General features: G+C 37.1%; 1 protein-coding gene across 1 annotated transcript; it reads right to left on the minus strand.

Annotated features, from left to right (window-relative positions):
• Positions 1 to 11,712: 11,712 nt before the first annotated feature.
• On the minus strand, positions 11,713 to 12,396 carry LOC114265225 (uncharacterized). Its single transcript, XM_028205993.1, has one exon. It carries the CDS (start codon positions 12,394 to 12,396, stop codon positions 11,713 to 11,715), a length of 684 nt encoding a protein of 227 aa, XP_028061794.1.
• Between the last annotated feature and the right edge of the window lie 6,126 nt (positions 12,397 to 18,522).

Consider the following 18,522-nt stretch of genomic DNA (forward strand, 5'->3'; position numbering starts at 1 on the left):
GTAAATTTCACTTTTTTTATCAATCGTAACACTCTTGAAACATTACGTGGCTATATTGCTTAACCACCAAATAGCTACTTGGTAGTAGGCCATGTTGTTCTTGTTTAAGGGGCAGTGCCAAACATTTCTCAAAGGGTTTGATTTCTTTCATATTGGGACTAACTTGAGAGAGTATTTGGGTTTAGTAAACTCATTGTGAGCCAAATCTCGGTTATCTGAAGTGTTCGCTTTTTATGACTTGTTGAGAAGAATATTTATGTAAAAAATCAAGATAATTGTGTTTTGATAATTATATGTTTGAATCACATTTGACTTAAATAAATGGACGGTAAATATAATTTCAAGAATAACCGTCCAATTTTAAAGACAAATGTGATCAAATATATAGCTACCGAAATTTAATTATCTTAATTTTTTACATAAATATTCTTTTCAATGAGTTTTAAAAAGGAAACAGTTCGGATCACTAAGATTTAGCTCACAATGGGCCTATTAATGCCAAATACTCTCTCAAGTTGGATTTTCAACATGAGAGAAGCCAATTCCTTTCTGAAAAATAATATATATTTTAAGAGTTACCTTGTAATCTTAATAAATATACTAACATTTATTAAGATTTAATAAAATTATTGTAAGTCTTACAATTTTAATATAATTAGACATATCCTCTCGTGAATGTTAAATTTGTATTGCAAAATCACCCATGCTGTTACCGTACCATTCGAAAGCTAACAAAATTTATAATTTTATGGAATTTTTTTTATATCAAATTTATCATTTTATTTAACATTATATTAAATTTATGATAAACTAATGAAAATTCTATTAACTACGTCCATGGTGTTGGGTCTTACACATTGCGGAGTCCACCATCATTTCAATAATTGTCAAAATTATGGATAATTTATTATGTGTTTCAATTTTTACCATATCTAAGAGCATGTTTAATTACCTCAATAACATTTAAATTTTATTATTTTAATTTTAAAATTAGATTATTAAATTATCTTGCAAAAAACATAACATCTTCATACGAAATGAAACGCAATTGATTGAATTGGAATTTTTTGAGTTATAATAAGCATAAAAGATTGTCATGTAGGCCTTTTTTGGGAAGTGAGTTATAATCCACTTCTCAGATTATAACTCACTTCCTCTCTCACAAAAAAATTATTTATAAACAGCTTATAAGTAACATTTAATTAAAAAATTGATTACCATCATCAACTCAAAATAACTCGGAATGTTGTCCTCTAAAGTATTGAAATGGCGAGATTGAGAATTATTTGATTGGTAAAACTTTGAAAAAAATCAATGTTAGAATTGGTCAATTCATAGTACAACGATGTCAACATTTTACCCAATGGTTGTTCAACCTGGAAGGCGTGCGCTTTGGAAAAAAACAAAGCGTCAAAAATGTTACAATTTACAAACAAATCAATATGCCAAAGGGTTTGAAATTGAGAGGAAGCCGCCGTTGGGCATGAGATTTTTTCAAGGTTGGAATTAATTTAATTATAAAAAGATAAAATATTATATTTAAATTATAATTATTTAATTTTTTGTCTTATAAAAATTAAATAAAAAATAAATAAACTCAAATGCAAATGCAATCGTGGCTCGAAATTGCCTCAAATACAAATGTAATTTTTTTTTTTTCTGGGCTAATACATTATAAAAAAAAATAAATAAAAATAATAATAATAATCATAACAAGTAAAGCATCAACCCACAAAAAAAAAAAAAAAAAAAAAGGGAAATTCGAGCCAAATTTGAGCCAAAAATTTGAGGCCTCAATCTTTTTCCCAAATTAAAATGGTTAAAAAATTAAAAAATTAAAATGTGAACTTACTTCTCAAACCAACCTTGATGAGATTGTCTTGACTGTTTCAATTGAACATCACTTCAATCATGTTGGGACGTTTTTGTTGGCAATCGTTGATCATGATGAGTGAGTGTTAACTACGGCATTAAGCTTTGAAAGCAATTCGTTGGACATCACTTCAATCGTTGATCATGATGTGTTGAGTGTTGGACCAGGGAATTAAGCTTTGAAAGCAATTCATTGGATTCTGTTTTCCAATTCCAATTGCAAAAAGAAAGCCCCAAGGCAAACAAAAGGTTTTGGGGGAAGTAAAGGCCATGCTATATCCAACAAGGTCAAAAGAGAATCTCCCAGCGCTGTAATCATAACCCCAGCAGCAGTCAAACTACTGAAAGAATTACCTGAAATAAGATACAGATGCAAACAGCCATATTAATTTAAAAAATAATAAAATAAAATAAAACAGAAAAAGCAGGAAAATTATCTATTTATGTTATGTTTGATTGGGAGATTAAGAAAGAGAAAGAGAAAAAATATATGAAACTAAGTGAAATGCAAATATATTTTATTCACATTTCACCTACTTTTTTTTATTTATTTTTTTCAAATCTCTCCTTAAATTTCCTAATCAAATACAACATTAAAGTTTTGGCTTTTTATAATTGGCAACAAATTCACAGAAGACAATTTTGGGTCAGCTCAGCTACTGATTTACAAGCTCAAAGTACAAACCTTGAGTCCATGAGAGACCACTTTTGAGAACCAACAACGGCACTCCTCACCATTGCTAAGAGGCTCCAAAAAACACATATCAAACACTCATTCCCCTCTCTCCTCCACTCATCACTTACTCAACCACCACTTCCATCTTCATCCTCTTCACATCAAACACACCACTTCTCTCAGACATTTTATCAAAATGTCTTTACCATTTTGTGAAAATCCCTTTCAAAGTAGTCATTGCAAAGTGTGCCAGTTACAAGGTCCCATTATTCAAATGAAAGCTAGAAAATTAAAATTTCAATTAGAAGACAATTCGAGCCACTATTGCCACTGCTACAACTAATTAAGGGTCCGTGATATCCAGACTTTCTGAATCCATTTGACGAATTTAATCTGAAATTACGTCGGGTTGGTTGAAGAATTTGTGAAAGAATTTGAAAAGGAAAAATGAAAGAGAAAATGTAGGTAATAAAATATATTTACATTTCATCTAGTTGTACACACTTTTTTCTTATCCCTTTCTAAATTCCTTCTTAAATCTCTTGACCTAACACAGTTAAGGGTTTGAAATTGAGACTAAAGATATGAGATTGTTTTGGCTTTTTCAATTGAACCATTCTGTTAAATTCTTCATTTGAATGTTCTTTTTCATGAATCTTTCAAACAGATCATTAATATAAAAAAATTAAAGCATTTACACACAAATCTTAATTTATAAACTGAGAGGGAGTTTTTATGTGCATTTAGGGCCGAGCTAGGCCTAGATATTGTAGTGGACCGATCTATGGGCCGTAGTGAAAAGGACTTAGCAATTGGACCTTGCTTCTGTTAGCTCGGTCTAAGTATGGTCACAGTTACCTCGGTCGGAGTGGTAATAATTAGCTCGGTCATAGTGTTCAGATCCGAGGCATAGTTGAATAATGACCGAGCTAAGCATCGCTTGGGGGACGCACCGAGCTGAGTTTGTCTGAGGGCTAGGGGTAGCTCGGTCGTTTGATCATATTGCTGCAGTAAAGCCATCTCACTTGATTAGGCAGTGAGGGAGGTGTAGAAAGATGAGCATTACCTTTTTGATTCCTAGGAGGACTCTACATTGAAGTAAAAGAGTCCTACTAGGATTGTGCCACGCGGGATCTATAAAAGCTCATAACAGGACCTATGTACAGGTATCACACCTTTGATTCTCGAATACACAGAGCTTTTGTCTATTTGTCTATTTTGCTAACTTAGGTATCGGAGAGGTATCCGGCACACACCCGCCGGCTAGCTCACGTTTGTATTTTTACGGAGTAAAGCGACGATGTTTGGAGAAAGCGCAAACTTGATCAATAGGATTATACGAGAAGATTATTTCGTGCTCGTACAATTGGCGCCGTCTGTGGGAATTGCACAGAGAACAATACCTTTTGATCAAGTTTCCTTCTCTAGTTGAAAACAATGGCGCATAACGAAGACTTGCCGCAATCTACTATTGATGGGCAAACCCCAAAGGGGGGGTGCAAGGCATGAAGGTCTACCCTCTGTCCCACCCATGGCAGAATTAGAACCCCAGCGACGGAACTCCCGGAGGGACACAAGGAAGAGATGGGGTACTAGTCCCCGTCGCTCTCAAAGTCTGGATAGACAGAGGCGGAGGTTGGATCCTCAAGTCTTGGAGGATCGCGTAAGGAAGCAAGACGAGTTAATAAGGAGAATGGCGGCGGACATGGAGACAATGAAGTGCCAGATAAAGGGTAAAGGAGTGGCGACATGAGAGGGGCGCAAAGACAACACACCCCCTCGCCACTCAGAAGATCGTGACAGACATACCACACCCTCGTAAGCAGAAAGTATGAGCCTAAGAACAGGTGACACTTAATCAAGGACTTCCAGGACTCGTTACTCCAGGTCTAAGAGAACGAGAACTGAAAGGTCGTATACGGAGGGAAGCAGCTATTGGCCCTCGTATACGCACCAAACGACGTCTAGGCACACAGAGTTGCCTAGATCATCTGACTTGCAAACAGTGCTCAAGGAAAGGGCCTGATGGAAGGAGGACAACAGGGCTCGTGACCCATGCAGAGTTTCAGCCCTACATCGGTTGGCCCATAGGGCGCATAGGAGTGTCGAGGTAGGGATGTCAATGTCGCGCCTTACTTACGAACCAGCAGACAAAGTATTAGCAAGGTTACAGAGCTCGCCATTCGTTCTGGCAATTGAGAACGCACCACTACCTTCAGGCCTTCACCAGCCCAAATTCACCACCTATGAAGGGAAGACAGACCCCTACATGTACTTAAGCCACTTTCGGCAGGTTATGGCAGTATACCGGCGAAACGAGGCCCTAATGTGTATCCTGTTTCCTTCTAGCCTTAGCGACCTAGGTCTAACCTGGTTCGAAAGACTGCTAGAAGGCAGCATAGCCTCATGGGCACAGTTGGTAGAAGCGTTCGTGACCAGGTTCAGAACGAATACCAAAACACCAGTGGAGATCGACCAGCTACTCTCCATTGATATGGGCGAAAAGGAAACATTGAGGTCTTACAACAGTCGCTATTGGGAGACCTTCAACCAGATTGGGGATTGCCCTACCAATCTCGCCATTGCACAATATAAACGAGGTTTACCAGTCGGTAACAAACTAAGGGACTCAATAACAATGATGCCACCCCTCACGATGGAGGCCCTAATGGAGAGAGTACATCAACAAACCTGAGTAGAGGAGGATAGCGCCCGTGCTAAAGCAAAATCTGGCGCAATAGTGATGCTAGATAAAAAGACTATAGCGAAAGTCAACACGGTGGAACAACCAAGCAAGAATGGGTGTGGCAGGCGAGCCAACAGGGAGGACCCAAAAAAAAGGAACTTGAGAATCCACACTGCCATTACCACAGTATTCAATAAGCCTATCTACTGGATTCTCAGTGAGATACGTAATTAACCCTTCGTTCGGCGGCCAACCAAGTTGGGAGAAGCACAAAAAGGCTATGACGAGAGGTCCCGATGCACCTTCCATGATGAGAAGGGGCACCGCACTAAAAATTGCACGCCATTGAGGCAACATTTGAAGGAGTTAGCGCCAGCTGGGCACCTGAACCAGTACATAGAAGGAGGGATGCAACCAGCCCCCCAGGACCTCAACAAACCGAACGGGGTGCCAGTCGATGGTCCATCCCAAGGCGTAATCAACGTTATACATGGGATCGTCGAACCAGAGCGGGTATGTGAGCTCAGGGGGATGATCAAAAAGGCTGAGCACTTAAGAGAGGTACTAAGTGCACAACATATTGTCAAAAAGGAACGGACAGTGGCTGCGAACGCCATAACCTTTTTAGACAGGGATCTAGCAAGGCTACACTGCCTTCACAATGACGCACTGGTGGTCACTTTGCGCGTCAAAAACTTCGACGTTAAACGGATTCTGATTGACCAAGGAAGCTCATGTGAGATAATGTGCTACGAGACCTTCAAACAACTAAAATTGAAGGACAAAGACTTGGCACCTGCGACATCTCCCCTTATCGGTTTTAACTCAATGCCAAAGTGCCCAGTAGGCAAGATAATCCTCTTAGTCAAGGCAGAAACCATGACAAAACAGGTGGAATTCTGGGTATTGAAAGTTCCTTCTACATACAACATAATCCTGGGAAGAACATGGCTGCATGCCATGTGCTCAGTGGCATCAACCTACCATCAGGCACTACAATTCCCTAACGAAACCGGCATGATAGAAGAAGTCTTAGGAGACCAAATCATGTCAAAGCAGTGTTTCGTCATAGCGAACGACAGTCGTGTTGCAAAAGGGTTTGTCCAAATGGTGGAAGAGCCAGAAAGCAACGAACTGTTTGCAGATGTCGGCAAAGCAGCCGAACAGAAGGTAGTGAAAGACTTGGTTGAGGTAAGAATAGATAAAAAGAACCCAGAAAAGTTTTTTTTGTTCTGTTGGGTCATCTTACTTGAATTTTGAGAAGTTGGTCGGGGGTGTGCTCATGTCTACTGGTTCAAACCAAAGTAGTTAGTGTGTGTGCCAATTTTCATCTTTCAAGCAATTTCCGAAATAAGTAGTTTCTTTTTAATTTAATTTTTTATTTATTGTTTGCAATAATCATGTGCAAGTATGTCAATGCCAGGGGGTTTGGGGAAGGGCTTGTACTTTGTCTTGACATTGGATCTCATAATTGTATTGCATGTTTTTCTAATAAAGAAGTTGTTCATCATGTTAAAGTTTTTTTTTTGTAATTTTTTTTTTCTGTTTTTGTCATTAAGTAAGGATACACATAATTGTAATTTTTTCTTTAATCCAAATATAAGCTTTCGTCCAACCCAAATAAGTAATGTTAAGGATCATTAAAAAAATTATAAAATACTTCAAAAAGATTTTTCATCATTTGATTAGTGTGGTGTTTTTATTGTATGTGTAATCTAATAATAGAGAATCTTTATGAAATATTTCATGATATTTTTTTTATGATTCTTAACATTATTCAACCCAAATTGCCAGAACTTCTTTATTGCCAAAATTAATTATAACTTAACACATGATTGAGTGAATTTTACCTTTTAATTATAACCATCTATCCATGTCAATGTTATAATTTCCATGTAACTTTCAGGTCATCATAATGAAGTAGAGAAATGTTGGGGATCATGAAATTTTTTTCATAAAAAGTATGGATAAGTGATAATATGTTATTATTAATTAGAGATATCACATTGTTATAATGAATTTTTTTTCTCCCCAACATGGTTACATTTTGTGATATTGATGTCAACCACAATTTATGTAGTAGAAGTTCCTGAGCACACAAAATAAATTAGGGAAATTTGCAAATCAGTTGGAAGACCAAAAATTACGAAGTGATTGAAAAGTTTATAATTTCAATTATTAAAGTAGATAAATTTTATCATTGATTTAAAATTTATCTTGAAAATATGGGCTGAATTGTAATTTCCCCAATAAATTATGCAATGTCACAAACACAAAAACAATATGTACAAAAAATGACAACTCAAAATGTAATATGTTGGACCAACTTATTGAATTGTAATTTTCCCAATAAATTATGCAATGTCAAAAACACAAAAACAATATGTACAAAAAATGACAACTCAAAACGTAATATGTTTTTTTTTTTTTTTTTTTGATCAGCAAAGAAAAGAAACTTTATTGATGAAACAGAAAACTATTGCATCAATATAAATAAAAAAAAGAGGATAAGTGCAAAAAGCGTCATAGTGAACCTAATCAATTCTAATTAGGTTGGCACCAATAAGACTGCCCAATCATATGCTAGTACACCATCACGAGTTGGTGAGAAACCAACCACAAACACCAAAAACAACCTCACCCAATAAAAGCTAACCAAACCTGATACAGACTAAACAACCCAAAACTACCAAACAACAATAAAATAATGAAATGAACAGACCAAAACTAGTTGACAGATCAAAACAGCATTCCATATATATAGTAGCAGAGTCCACCACAGAGTAAGTACTCCTTTTATAGCAGTAGCAGCCACCACAGGGTAATTACTCCTTTTATCAGTAGCCCATCTTCACCAATACCAACCCAAACCTGAGAGCTACCAAGTAAAAAATAGACAGAATTTTATGAAACTTACAGCAGGAGCCCAACAGCAAGAGCAAACTTTTCACCATCAATTCAGCACAACATATTAGTTCAGCACAGCAAGACAGACACCATAACAGTTCAGCACTCCACACTACAGCAATTTAGGCCAACATAATAGTTCATTCACCTCTCTGTGTTAACAACCACCTATACTTTGTAACCAACATCAAGACAAATTTCTGCTTTTACCCCTCATAGCTACTAGTTGGTAGAATTGCTGTAGTGAACACCCAATAGCAACATCAAACTAGCATTAGCTCTAAAATAAGAAAACCATCATACATCAGTAGCATACAGCAGCAGCATGCACTGATATCCTTGAGACTCCAACTTGCACTAACTTAGGAAACTAATCATTGAGATTCACTCAAAAGCCAACTCGAAATGAACATCCAGCAACAGCAAAAACAAGACTAGACTCACTAACCCAGAATCAACTCAATAGATAGCAGCATCAATCACTCCCATAGCAGCAACAAGGCACATTCTATCCAATTGGCTAGCCTCACCAAACATTGAAGGTAGATCACAAACATAGCATATCACAGACTAACAAAATGAAACCTGAACCATAGCAATCCATAGGTGAACAAAGGTGGGCCAGAGTAGCAGTATAGCAAAATTGACAATAGCCCCATACACCCAGGCCAACAGTAGAATTCATAGACAGCAAAGTAAGATGAAACCGAATCTGAAGCAAAGCAACAGCAATTCTATTACAAGGCCCTCCCAAACACACTACAAACAGCTTCTAACTTGATGAATATTAAACACATACTCATTCACTGTGTACCCTTGCCCAACTGAATGAGTTTTCAACCAAAGGGCCACTCTAACTTTAATAAGCACACAAAGATCTTCATAGGTAAGTTGTAGCCCATTGAATAGATAATCATTCATACATTTCCATAGGGACCAGAAACCAGCAATCAAGATTGATCTCCAAATTTGCTTTTCCTTTTTTCTAAACTTCCAGCCCAACCACCATTGCATTAGCATAACCACTAAGCTATGGGAAACCCAGTGCAAACCCCACCACTTAATTAGATTGGACCAAACTTTCCAAGCAAAGGGGCACAGCAACAGAACATGATTAAGTGATTTAATCTCAGTTTGACAAAACACACAATTAGAGCTAACTATTGCACTAATAATGCCAAGTCTATGTAAGTAGTCAGAAGACTTTATCCTCATTTTCCAAGCCAACCAAGAGAAGAATTGGGCTTTAGAAGGGAAAGGGATGTGCCAGATCAATTCAGGAATTTCCAGATTAGGATCATTCAAAGATTCACACCATTTAACAGCACTTTTGACACTAAACATACTTGTAAGATCAGATTTCCACCATAACATATCTATTGATTCCAATCTCAATACAGGGCCCTCACCTAAAACAACCCTTAATCTCTCTTCCTCCCATGCTAATAAGGGCCATCTGAAGTTGAATTCCTAGTTGTTGTGCTGACTAGCCCTAGTCAACTGCAATTTCAAGGTGATGCCTATATCTTCTGATAAATAGTAAAATCTAGGAAATTAGGTCTTCAAGCACCTGGTTCCCATCCAATTATCAACCTAGAAACTGATTCTTTCCCCATTCCCAATCTTGATTTCAACATTTTCCAAATAATAATTAAACAAGCTGCTATTAGAATCACTAACAAGAATAATGTCACTCCATACTCTTGAGATATTATTTGCCTCCACATGAAATGGAAACCATCTACCCCCTTCCGACTTATACTTGCTGCATATGACCTATTTCCATAATAAACTATCTTCCTTTTCAAACCTCAACCACCACTTAGCAAGGCTATTATTTAATATTCTTAGCTTTCTTATTCCCAGCCCATCTTGCTTCTTATCCATGATTAAATCCTTCCATTTTACTAAATGAACTTTCCTTCTCATATCTGAATCACCCCACAAAAAGGCTGCTTGTATCTTGTCCAGCTCTTTTGCCACACCTCTAGGCAGCCTAAAGAGATTCATATAGTAAACAGGTAGTGAAGAAATGACAGATTTGATTAGTGTTACTCTGCCAGCAAAAGACAGTAACCTCCTCTTCCAACCTGTCAATTTTTTCTTGAAATTGTCCACCACAGGCTTCTATGTTGCCCTCTTAGATGAGTTAGCCCCTAATGGCAATCTAAGATACTTGAATGGAAACCTCTGATATGTACAGTTCAACCTTAAAGCAAAATTTTTCACACACTCCTCTGACAACCCTACTCCACAAACACCACTCTTGTGAAAAATGATCTTTAACCCAGAGATGATCTTAAAGCATCTTAGTATTCTCTTGACAGTTAACACTTCAGACCACTTAGCTTCACAGAAGATAATTGTGTCATCCACGAATTGGAGATGGGAGATGTTGATGGCATTTGACCCAATGATTACTCATTTGATCAAGCCTAGCCTTTTTGCTTTTGCAAGAAGTAGGTTCAAACCCTCAGCCACCACATTAAATAGGAAAGGTGATAATGGATCACCCTGCCTAAGCCCTTTTTTAGGGCAAAATTCTGGTGTGGGTGAACCATTAACCAACACAGAGATTTTTACTGAAGAAAGATAGGTATGAATCCAATTCACCCACTTAGCACTAAACCCAAAATTTGATAGCATTTGGAGGAGATAGTTCCAATTTACTATGTCATATGCTTTTTGGAAATCCAACTTTAAAATCAAGCCCTTTCTTCTTTATTTTTTTTCCACCAATCCACCACCTTATTGGCTATCAAAACACCATCCAGGATATTCCTACCCCCTAAAAATGTAGATTGAGCATTATCTATAACAACAGGAAGCACTTTTTTCAATCTATTAGCAAGCACCTTGGATAGAATTTTGTAAGTGGAGTTTATAAGACTGATAGGCCTGTAGTCTTGAATTCCTAAGGGATTGTCTTTTTTCGGGACCCATGTAATAAATGAACTATTTAAGCCCCCAACCAAGCTACTGTTAACAAAAAAATTCCTTTATAAAATTGATGATATCATTCTTCATAAATTTCCACTCTTGTTGATAGCAAGTCATGTTAAACCCATTCGACCCAGGTGCCTTATTCCCATCACAATCTACCACTGCTGCCCAAATTTCATGTTCAGAAAATTCCATATCCAAACTTTTGAAATGTTGGCTCTGTGCAATCACATTAAATGGGCTCAAGAGCTTGGGTCTATACTTCTATTGCTCAGAGAAGCTTAACCTAAAGTGATCATACACAACTTGTTTAACCTCAAAAGGTTCCTTCACTAATTCCCCATTCACTGACATGGAATCAATGGCATTTGTGTTCTGTCTTTTAATAGCTATGATGTGGAAAAAATTTGTATTTTTATCTCCCTTAAGATTCCAGTTCAACCTTGACTTCTGCAGCTAAATTCTTTCCATTACCTTTCTAAGCTTCCATACTTCACCCCTCACCTCTCTTCTCCTTTTACCCTCATCCTCATCCAGGTCTACTCTGAGCAATTAGATCTAGGGCATGTAGATTCTCTTCAGCTTGCTTCAGTTTAGAGTCTATATTCCCAAACACTTCAGAGTTCCACTACTTTAGAGATTGTTTAAGTGCCTTCAACTTGATTTTCAGTTTGTACCCTGCCCAACCTTCCACCTGAGTACCCTCCCACATTTTCTTCACTTCATTAAGAAAAGTTGGATGAGATGCCCAAGTATTGATGAATCTAAAAGGCTTTGGGCCCCGGTTTCTAGCATCCTTCATTGGGATAATTGGACAATGGTCTGAAATGGATCTAGGAAGACCCCAAAGTTTGTACCTAAACCAGACCAACCATTCTGGTCCAACAAGGAACCTATCTAAATTGCTCCATCTCTCACCCTCCAATGAATTACTCCATGTAAATTTTCTTCCCAACATAGGTAAGTCAATCAGTTCATGGCTACTTATGAAATTACAAAAATCTCTCATTCCCCTATCCCTTCTTACACAACCCTTTCCTTCATCTATTGATTTGATTTCCTTAAAGTCCCCCTCTATACACCACTGTTTAGGGAAAACAACCTTAAGATTGATCAAAGAGACCCATAAGCTTCTCCTAGCACTCACATCATTAGGTACATAAACATTCACAATCACACATTCCAAGCTATTAAATAAGGTACCTGATAGTATGATGAAGCTCCTGTTGCTGCAGCAGTCATCTAGACAAAAAATGTCAAGCTTCCACACACATAACAAGCCTCCAGCACTCCTATCAGCATCCACATTCATGGAATCAACTAGGTCATAAGGCTAGATAAACTTCACAAACTAATTTGAAATGTTTGCCCTTTTTATTTCTTGTAACAGCACTATATCCAGTTTTCTTTCCTTGATAACTACTTTAATTCTCCTCTTCTTCTCAGGTCTACCAAGCCCTCTAATGTTCCAAGAAAGAATCTTCATAAGAACTTACTTTCCACTCTTGAGCCACCCTTGATGCTGATCTAAACCCTTGAACCATCACTTCTATCAGTAGCTTGCTCCATGTCATTCTCCTCAATTTCAATTATTATTCATAACTTCATCATCTTTGCCTTCAAAATCAATGCCTAGACTTTTCCCAACTTAAATTGTAGTTTGAGCCTCCTTTAATAACATATTATGTTTGCTTAATCTACTGGTATGAGATAATTAAGAAGAAATTGCAGTTGTAGCTACAGCTGCTCTAAAGGATGGCCCCCTTTTGAAGCCCCCTTTTCATCACTATTTTCCTCTAGTTTTCCAACTTCTTCCTTTACTCTCTTTGCCTTCTATTCTCTTACTAGGTGTATTATCTTGATTACTTTGACTATCTCCTTCATTACTGTCCTCAGTAATACATTCTCCATTTTCCATCTGGGCTTGAATATATGTTGGATCCAGATTCTCAACAAACCTGCGACAACTAGGTCTCAGCCTAGTTGATTTAGACATGCCTTTGTTCAGTTTATTCAGCAAATCATCAAAATGGGCTTGATCAAAGACTACTTCTAAATTAATGCTGGGTTTCGGAGGCCCATTTCCACTTAAGCTTTTCATAAGCTCATCAAAACCTAAGCCACTTTCAACTCTTCCAGTTTTTGTGACTACTCTTTGCCCTTTCTTTTTGATTGCTTCCAACGATCCACCTTGGCCCATATTGACCTCATCATTTTGACTTTTACTAGCAATATACACAACTAAGGTATTAAGCATACTTCCCTTGAGCCTCGTGTAGTGATCCTCTTCTACTCTAGGCCCGATAATGCTGCAGGTCTCATTTACTACAGAAACAGCAAAAAGACTACTATCTGCTCCCTCAGGCTCTGCCTCTATTCTGTCATTACCATTTGCAGCTTGTGACACATCCTTTTCATAGGCCACCCCATCTCCTTGTTGCATCATATCATTCACAGCTTTCTATATTCCTCTGTTACAGTTTGAAATTTGATCACCACCGGTGATGCCGTTAACAGAAATATCCTTCTCCTTGCTGCTATGACCTGGGACATAGACCAAGTTAGGACCAAGCTCTTCACTCACTCTGATTGAGTGTATATGACCTCTATATTCAAGGTTAATTACACTGTTAATCATCTCCATATGTGACATAAGAATCCTGATTTTACCAAATGCCATGGACAACATATTAAGGGTGCTCTTATTGATGTTCATGACCTTACCCCAGATCTCCCAAATCTTGATGAAGTTAGCCATATTCCAAAGAGTGGGTGGTAAACCATAGCAGTTCAGGCCCACGTATCTCTCTTGCTCAATCTTCAGTCCCATCCTCCATTCCACCATCAATTCACACCATTTGTGGATCCAATCTTTAAGGTTCTTCATGCCTCTGTTTCTGCCCTCTAGTGAAGAAAACACTAAGTATGCAACTCTCGCACCACTATCCTTCATTTACACATTAGACACACCTCTGGTATGCAACTCATTTTTAAGATTAGAGCATTGATAATGAGACCAGGGTTTTACTATCACACTATCATACAACCATCCATTTCCAAACTCCTTAGCAGTCACCGAGATAGATTTCCCCCTCGTCACTTTACCCCCCACCACAGCTTCTGCATAAGACATCCCTTTTGTGCTGGGTACGTCCACTCTCATCCATCTTTTTCCTATTTCCACTGGTGGTAAATGTTGAAAATCAGCTTGTGGTTTGACTTTGCTTAAATTCTTTGTGAAATCAGCTCGCTTGACCTTCAAAGCGCTTTCATCACACCAGGTATTGTGGGCTTTTTGGATTGCAATTTTAGCTGCTATTGGACAGTCATACCAAACAAAGCCGAACGTGGTTCTTGTTAAATGCCTCATCTTGCTAGGTATGTAAACATCTGTGACTACCCCAAAGTTTGTGAACATATCGTATAATCCTTTTGGATGCATTGAGTCCGGTAAATTGTCGACAAAAACATTGTGAACTTCACCCATTGAGTTTGATCTGCCACCAATATGTCTTCTTCAGAAGACTAGTCTTCATTATCCCAATTTTATCCCGCACTGCTCCATGGGAGTACTCAAAACGTAATATGTAGGACAAACTTATTTGATAAGTTGGATATATATATATATATGTGTGTGTGTGTGTGTGTGTGATGGTTAGGTGATAATATGTTGGAGATACCATATATTTCTAATGAATTTTTTTCTCCCCGACATGGTACTTTATGTAATATTGATGTCAACCACAATTTATGTAGTAGAAGTAGTTGACCACACAAAATAAATTTGGGAAAATTGTAAATCAGTTGACAGACTTAAATTTTTTTGCAAAGTGATGGAAAAGTTCATAATTTCAATTATTGAAGTTGATAAAGTTCATCATTGATTTGAAATTTATTTTGTAAATATAGGCTGAATTGTAATTTCTCCAATAATAAGGGTGAAGTGCGCATTAATGTTTGCATTAACATTGTGGATGTGCATGTTTGAAGTTTCAGATTGTAAGGGATTTGTACTTATGTTAGATGGATTTGATATTTTGTTTATATTTTATATGTTACTACTTCTGAATTAAGTTTATATTATGGATGCTTTGCATAAGCGGTTTATGTTAGATAATGTCTCAATGGGACCACATAATTAAATGTGGTGTTATCATTTATAAGAAGCCTACAATTTAAGTGATTCAATTTAGTTAATAGGCTTAAGGGTATATGTGTTATGGACCTAATGTGTAGATACTAGTTGTATAATTTCTATTTCTATGAGGGGCAGAAATAAAAATTAAAACATATTGGTTAAAGTTGGTTTTCATTACCTTTCAGTTTTAAAACCAATAATGGTTAATTTATTGGTTTTCATTACCTTTCAGTTTTAAAACCAATAATGGTTAATTTATTGGTTTTCATTACCTTTCAGTTATGAAAACCAATTACAACCTTTAAAAGGTTATGGTCCCTATTCCTTCCCAAGGTGAAAAATAAGAACACTGTTTTGTTTTTCTAAATCCTCTCAAGGAGAAACATAAGGCACCAAAGGGGAAAGGATTAGAAGGCAATAACATAGTCAATATCAAGGTTTTATTGACAATCAGACGCTTCCGTTTAATCGTTCATCGATGGATTCAGGTATGTCATTTTGTCTTGATTTCTTGATAATACACATGGTAAATGATCCAAAGTGTAAGGTTTATGTTCTGAAATTTATGTTTACAAGTGGTATCAGAGCGGTTATATCATGTGTATTATCAGAATAGATATGCTTTTATTCATCCTATTTAGTTTCTTGGAATCAGATTCTGTTTTTTGTATTTCTGTTTTTCCCTCTGCTGCAAATTCTGTTTTGTTTTCTGGAAATGGAACATAATTCGGATGGGCGGTTCATTTTTCAAATGGTGAACATCATGTATTTATATATATATGTATATAATTGGGATTGCTGCAGATTATATAACATATACGGGGTAACAAATTTAGAAATCTTTAAATTTAATGTAATTTCATACAACGTCTACGGAAATTTAATTTTCTAATGTTCTAAATATAAGTCAATTCAAACAAGATGTCACAAAAGTGATCTCTCTTGTCTAGATTGTTTTATATGGAATGTTTTGAAATTCATGTCTGTGTATCTCATGCGGGTATTTATCGGTCCAAAGACATGATTAAGACTTGGCACAATTACACACACATTTTGTGGTGATAAACATGTGCCAATTGTCAAGGAAACCTAATGTGAATAATAAATCCATCAAAAGATAGATTTGTTATTTGACATAACTTATTGTCAATGTTTGATCATTACAACAAGAATACCACTTACAGTTAATATTACTACCCAAAGGCTTGGTATTAATGTTGTGCTAGGTATCTTGAGATGTTGTCATTAAATTAATTTATTTAGAGATTATCTGTTTGGTAACTTAATGTGAGTATAATTGTTTATTCCTTTTATTTTCTTTTCGATTCAGCTTTAATGTCGACTAATTCAATCTCTGCCAACATGAACAATGTTCCAATGTTAAATGGAACAAACTTTAAGGACTGGAAAGAGAACATATTGATTGTTCTCGGCTGCATGGACATAGACTTGGCATTAAGGATGCCAAAACCGAATGCTCTCACTACACAAAGTACTCCTGAGGAAACTGTGTACTTTGAAAAGTGGGATCGTTCTAACAGGCTAAGTCTTATGATCATGAAGCGTGGGATTCCAGAAGTTTTTCGGGGTGCAATAACAGAGGATGTTACCGTTGCTGGTGAATTTCTTTTAGAAATTCAAAAGCGTTTTGCTAAAAACGATAAGGCTGAAACAAGCACGCTTTTAGCAAGCTTGATTTCAATAAAGTATAAAGGCAAGGGTAATGTTCGCGAGTACATCATGGAAATGTCTCATCTTGCTTCAAAATTTAAGGCACTAAAGCTCGACCTATCTGATGATTTGCTCGTGCATTTAGTTCTCATCTCTCTTCCTGCACAATTTAACCAATTTAAGGTCAGTTATAATTGCCAGAAGGAGAAATGGACTCTCAATGAGCTCATTTCATTTTGTGTGCAAGAGGAAGAGAGATTGAAGCAAGAAAGGACTGAAAGTGCTCATCTAGCAAGCACCTCCAAGCATATGGGCAAAAGAACGCATAAGGGAAAGGAAGTTGCTATTCCTCAGGGTCCGGAACCAAAGAAACAGAAAACGCAAGATGGTTGTTTCTTTTGTGGCAAGCCCGGACACAGAAAGAAGGATTGTGCCAAATACGTCGCCTGGCGTATAAAGAAAGGTCCATTTCATGTTTTGGTCTGTTCTGAAATAAATTTAGCTTCAGTACCAAGAAACACTTGGTGGGTAGATTCTGGTGCTACTACTCACATATGTGTTTCTATGCAGGGTTGCCTGAACTACCGAAAGCCAACTGATGCTGAAAGATACATCTTTGTGGGTGATGGCAAGTCAATAGAAGTGCAGGCAATAGCACACTTTAGATTATTACTAAAAACTGGTTATTATTTGGATTTATTAGACACTTTTGTTGTACCGTCCTTTAGACGGAATTTAATTTCTGTTTCTGTATTGGACAAATTGGGATATTATTGTTCTTTTGGAAATATGAAGTTTAGTATGTCTATTAATTCCAATGTTATTGGTACTGGTTTACTTAATGTGTTTGATAATCTATATTTGCTCAAAACTATTGCATCTTATAATGCAACCTTGCACATGGAATCACGAGGTACAAAGCGTAAATTAACTAAGGAAAAATCAGCCTCATTATGGCACAAACGCCTAGGTCACATCTCTAAATCTAGAGTTGAGCGCCTTGTGTCTGATGGAATTTTGGACTCTCTTGATTTTTCAGATTTTGATGTCTGTGTTGAGTGTATCAAGGGAAAACAAACCAAAATAAAGAAATATGGTGCCCATAGGACTACAGATGTCTTAGAACTAATTCATACGGACATTTGTGGCCCATTCCCTATGGCGTCTTGGAATGGTCAACAATATTTTATCACATTCATAGACGACTATTCCAGATATGGGTATCTATTTCTTATCCATGAGAAATCACAGTCTTTGGACGTATTCAAAAAATTTAAGGCCGAAGTTGAGTTACAACTCAACAAACGGATTAAAAGTGTCAGGTCTGACCGTGGTGGTGAATACTATGGCAGATATGATGGATCAGGTGAACAACGTCTAGGACCGTTTGCAAAATACCTGGAGGAATGTGGAATCGTCCCACAATACACCATGCCAGGATCACCTAGCATGAATGGTGTATCTGAGAGACGAAACCGGACTCTTAAGGATATGGTAAGAAGTATGATCAGTCATTCTACTTTACCAGAGTCCCTCTGGGGTGAGGCTCTAAAGACAGCAACTTATATCTTAAATCGGGTGCCAACTAAAGCAGCTGCAAAAACACCTTATGAGCTTTGGGTTGGGCGA

The sequence above is a fragment of the Camellia sinensis genome, chromosome 3, assembly GCF_055761805.1.
Source record: "Camellia sinensis isolate YWXY chromosome 3, ASM5576180v1, whole genome shotgun sequence".
Taxonomy (NCBI): domain Eukaryota; kingdom Viridiplantae; phylum Streptophyta; class Magnoliopsida; order Ericales; family Theaceae; genus Camellia; species Camellia sinensis.

Bases quoted from the DNA above. Each gene is read 5' to 3' on its own strand.
- LOC114265225 (XM_028205993.1), bottom strand. From the start codon at position 12,396: ATGAATGTGGATGCTGATAGGAGTGCTGGAGGCTTGTTATGTGTGTGG.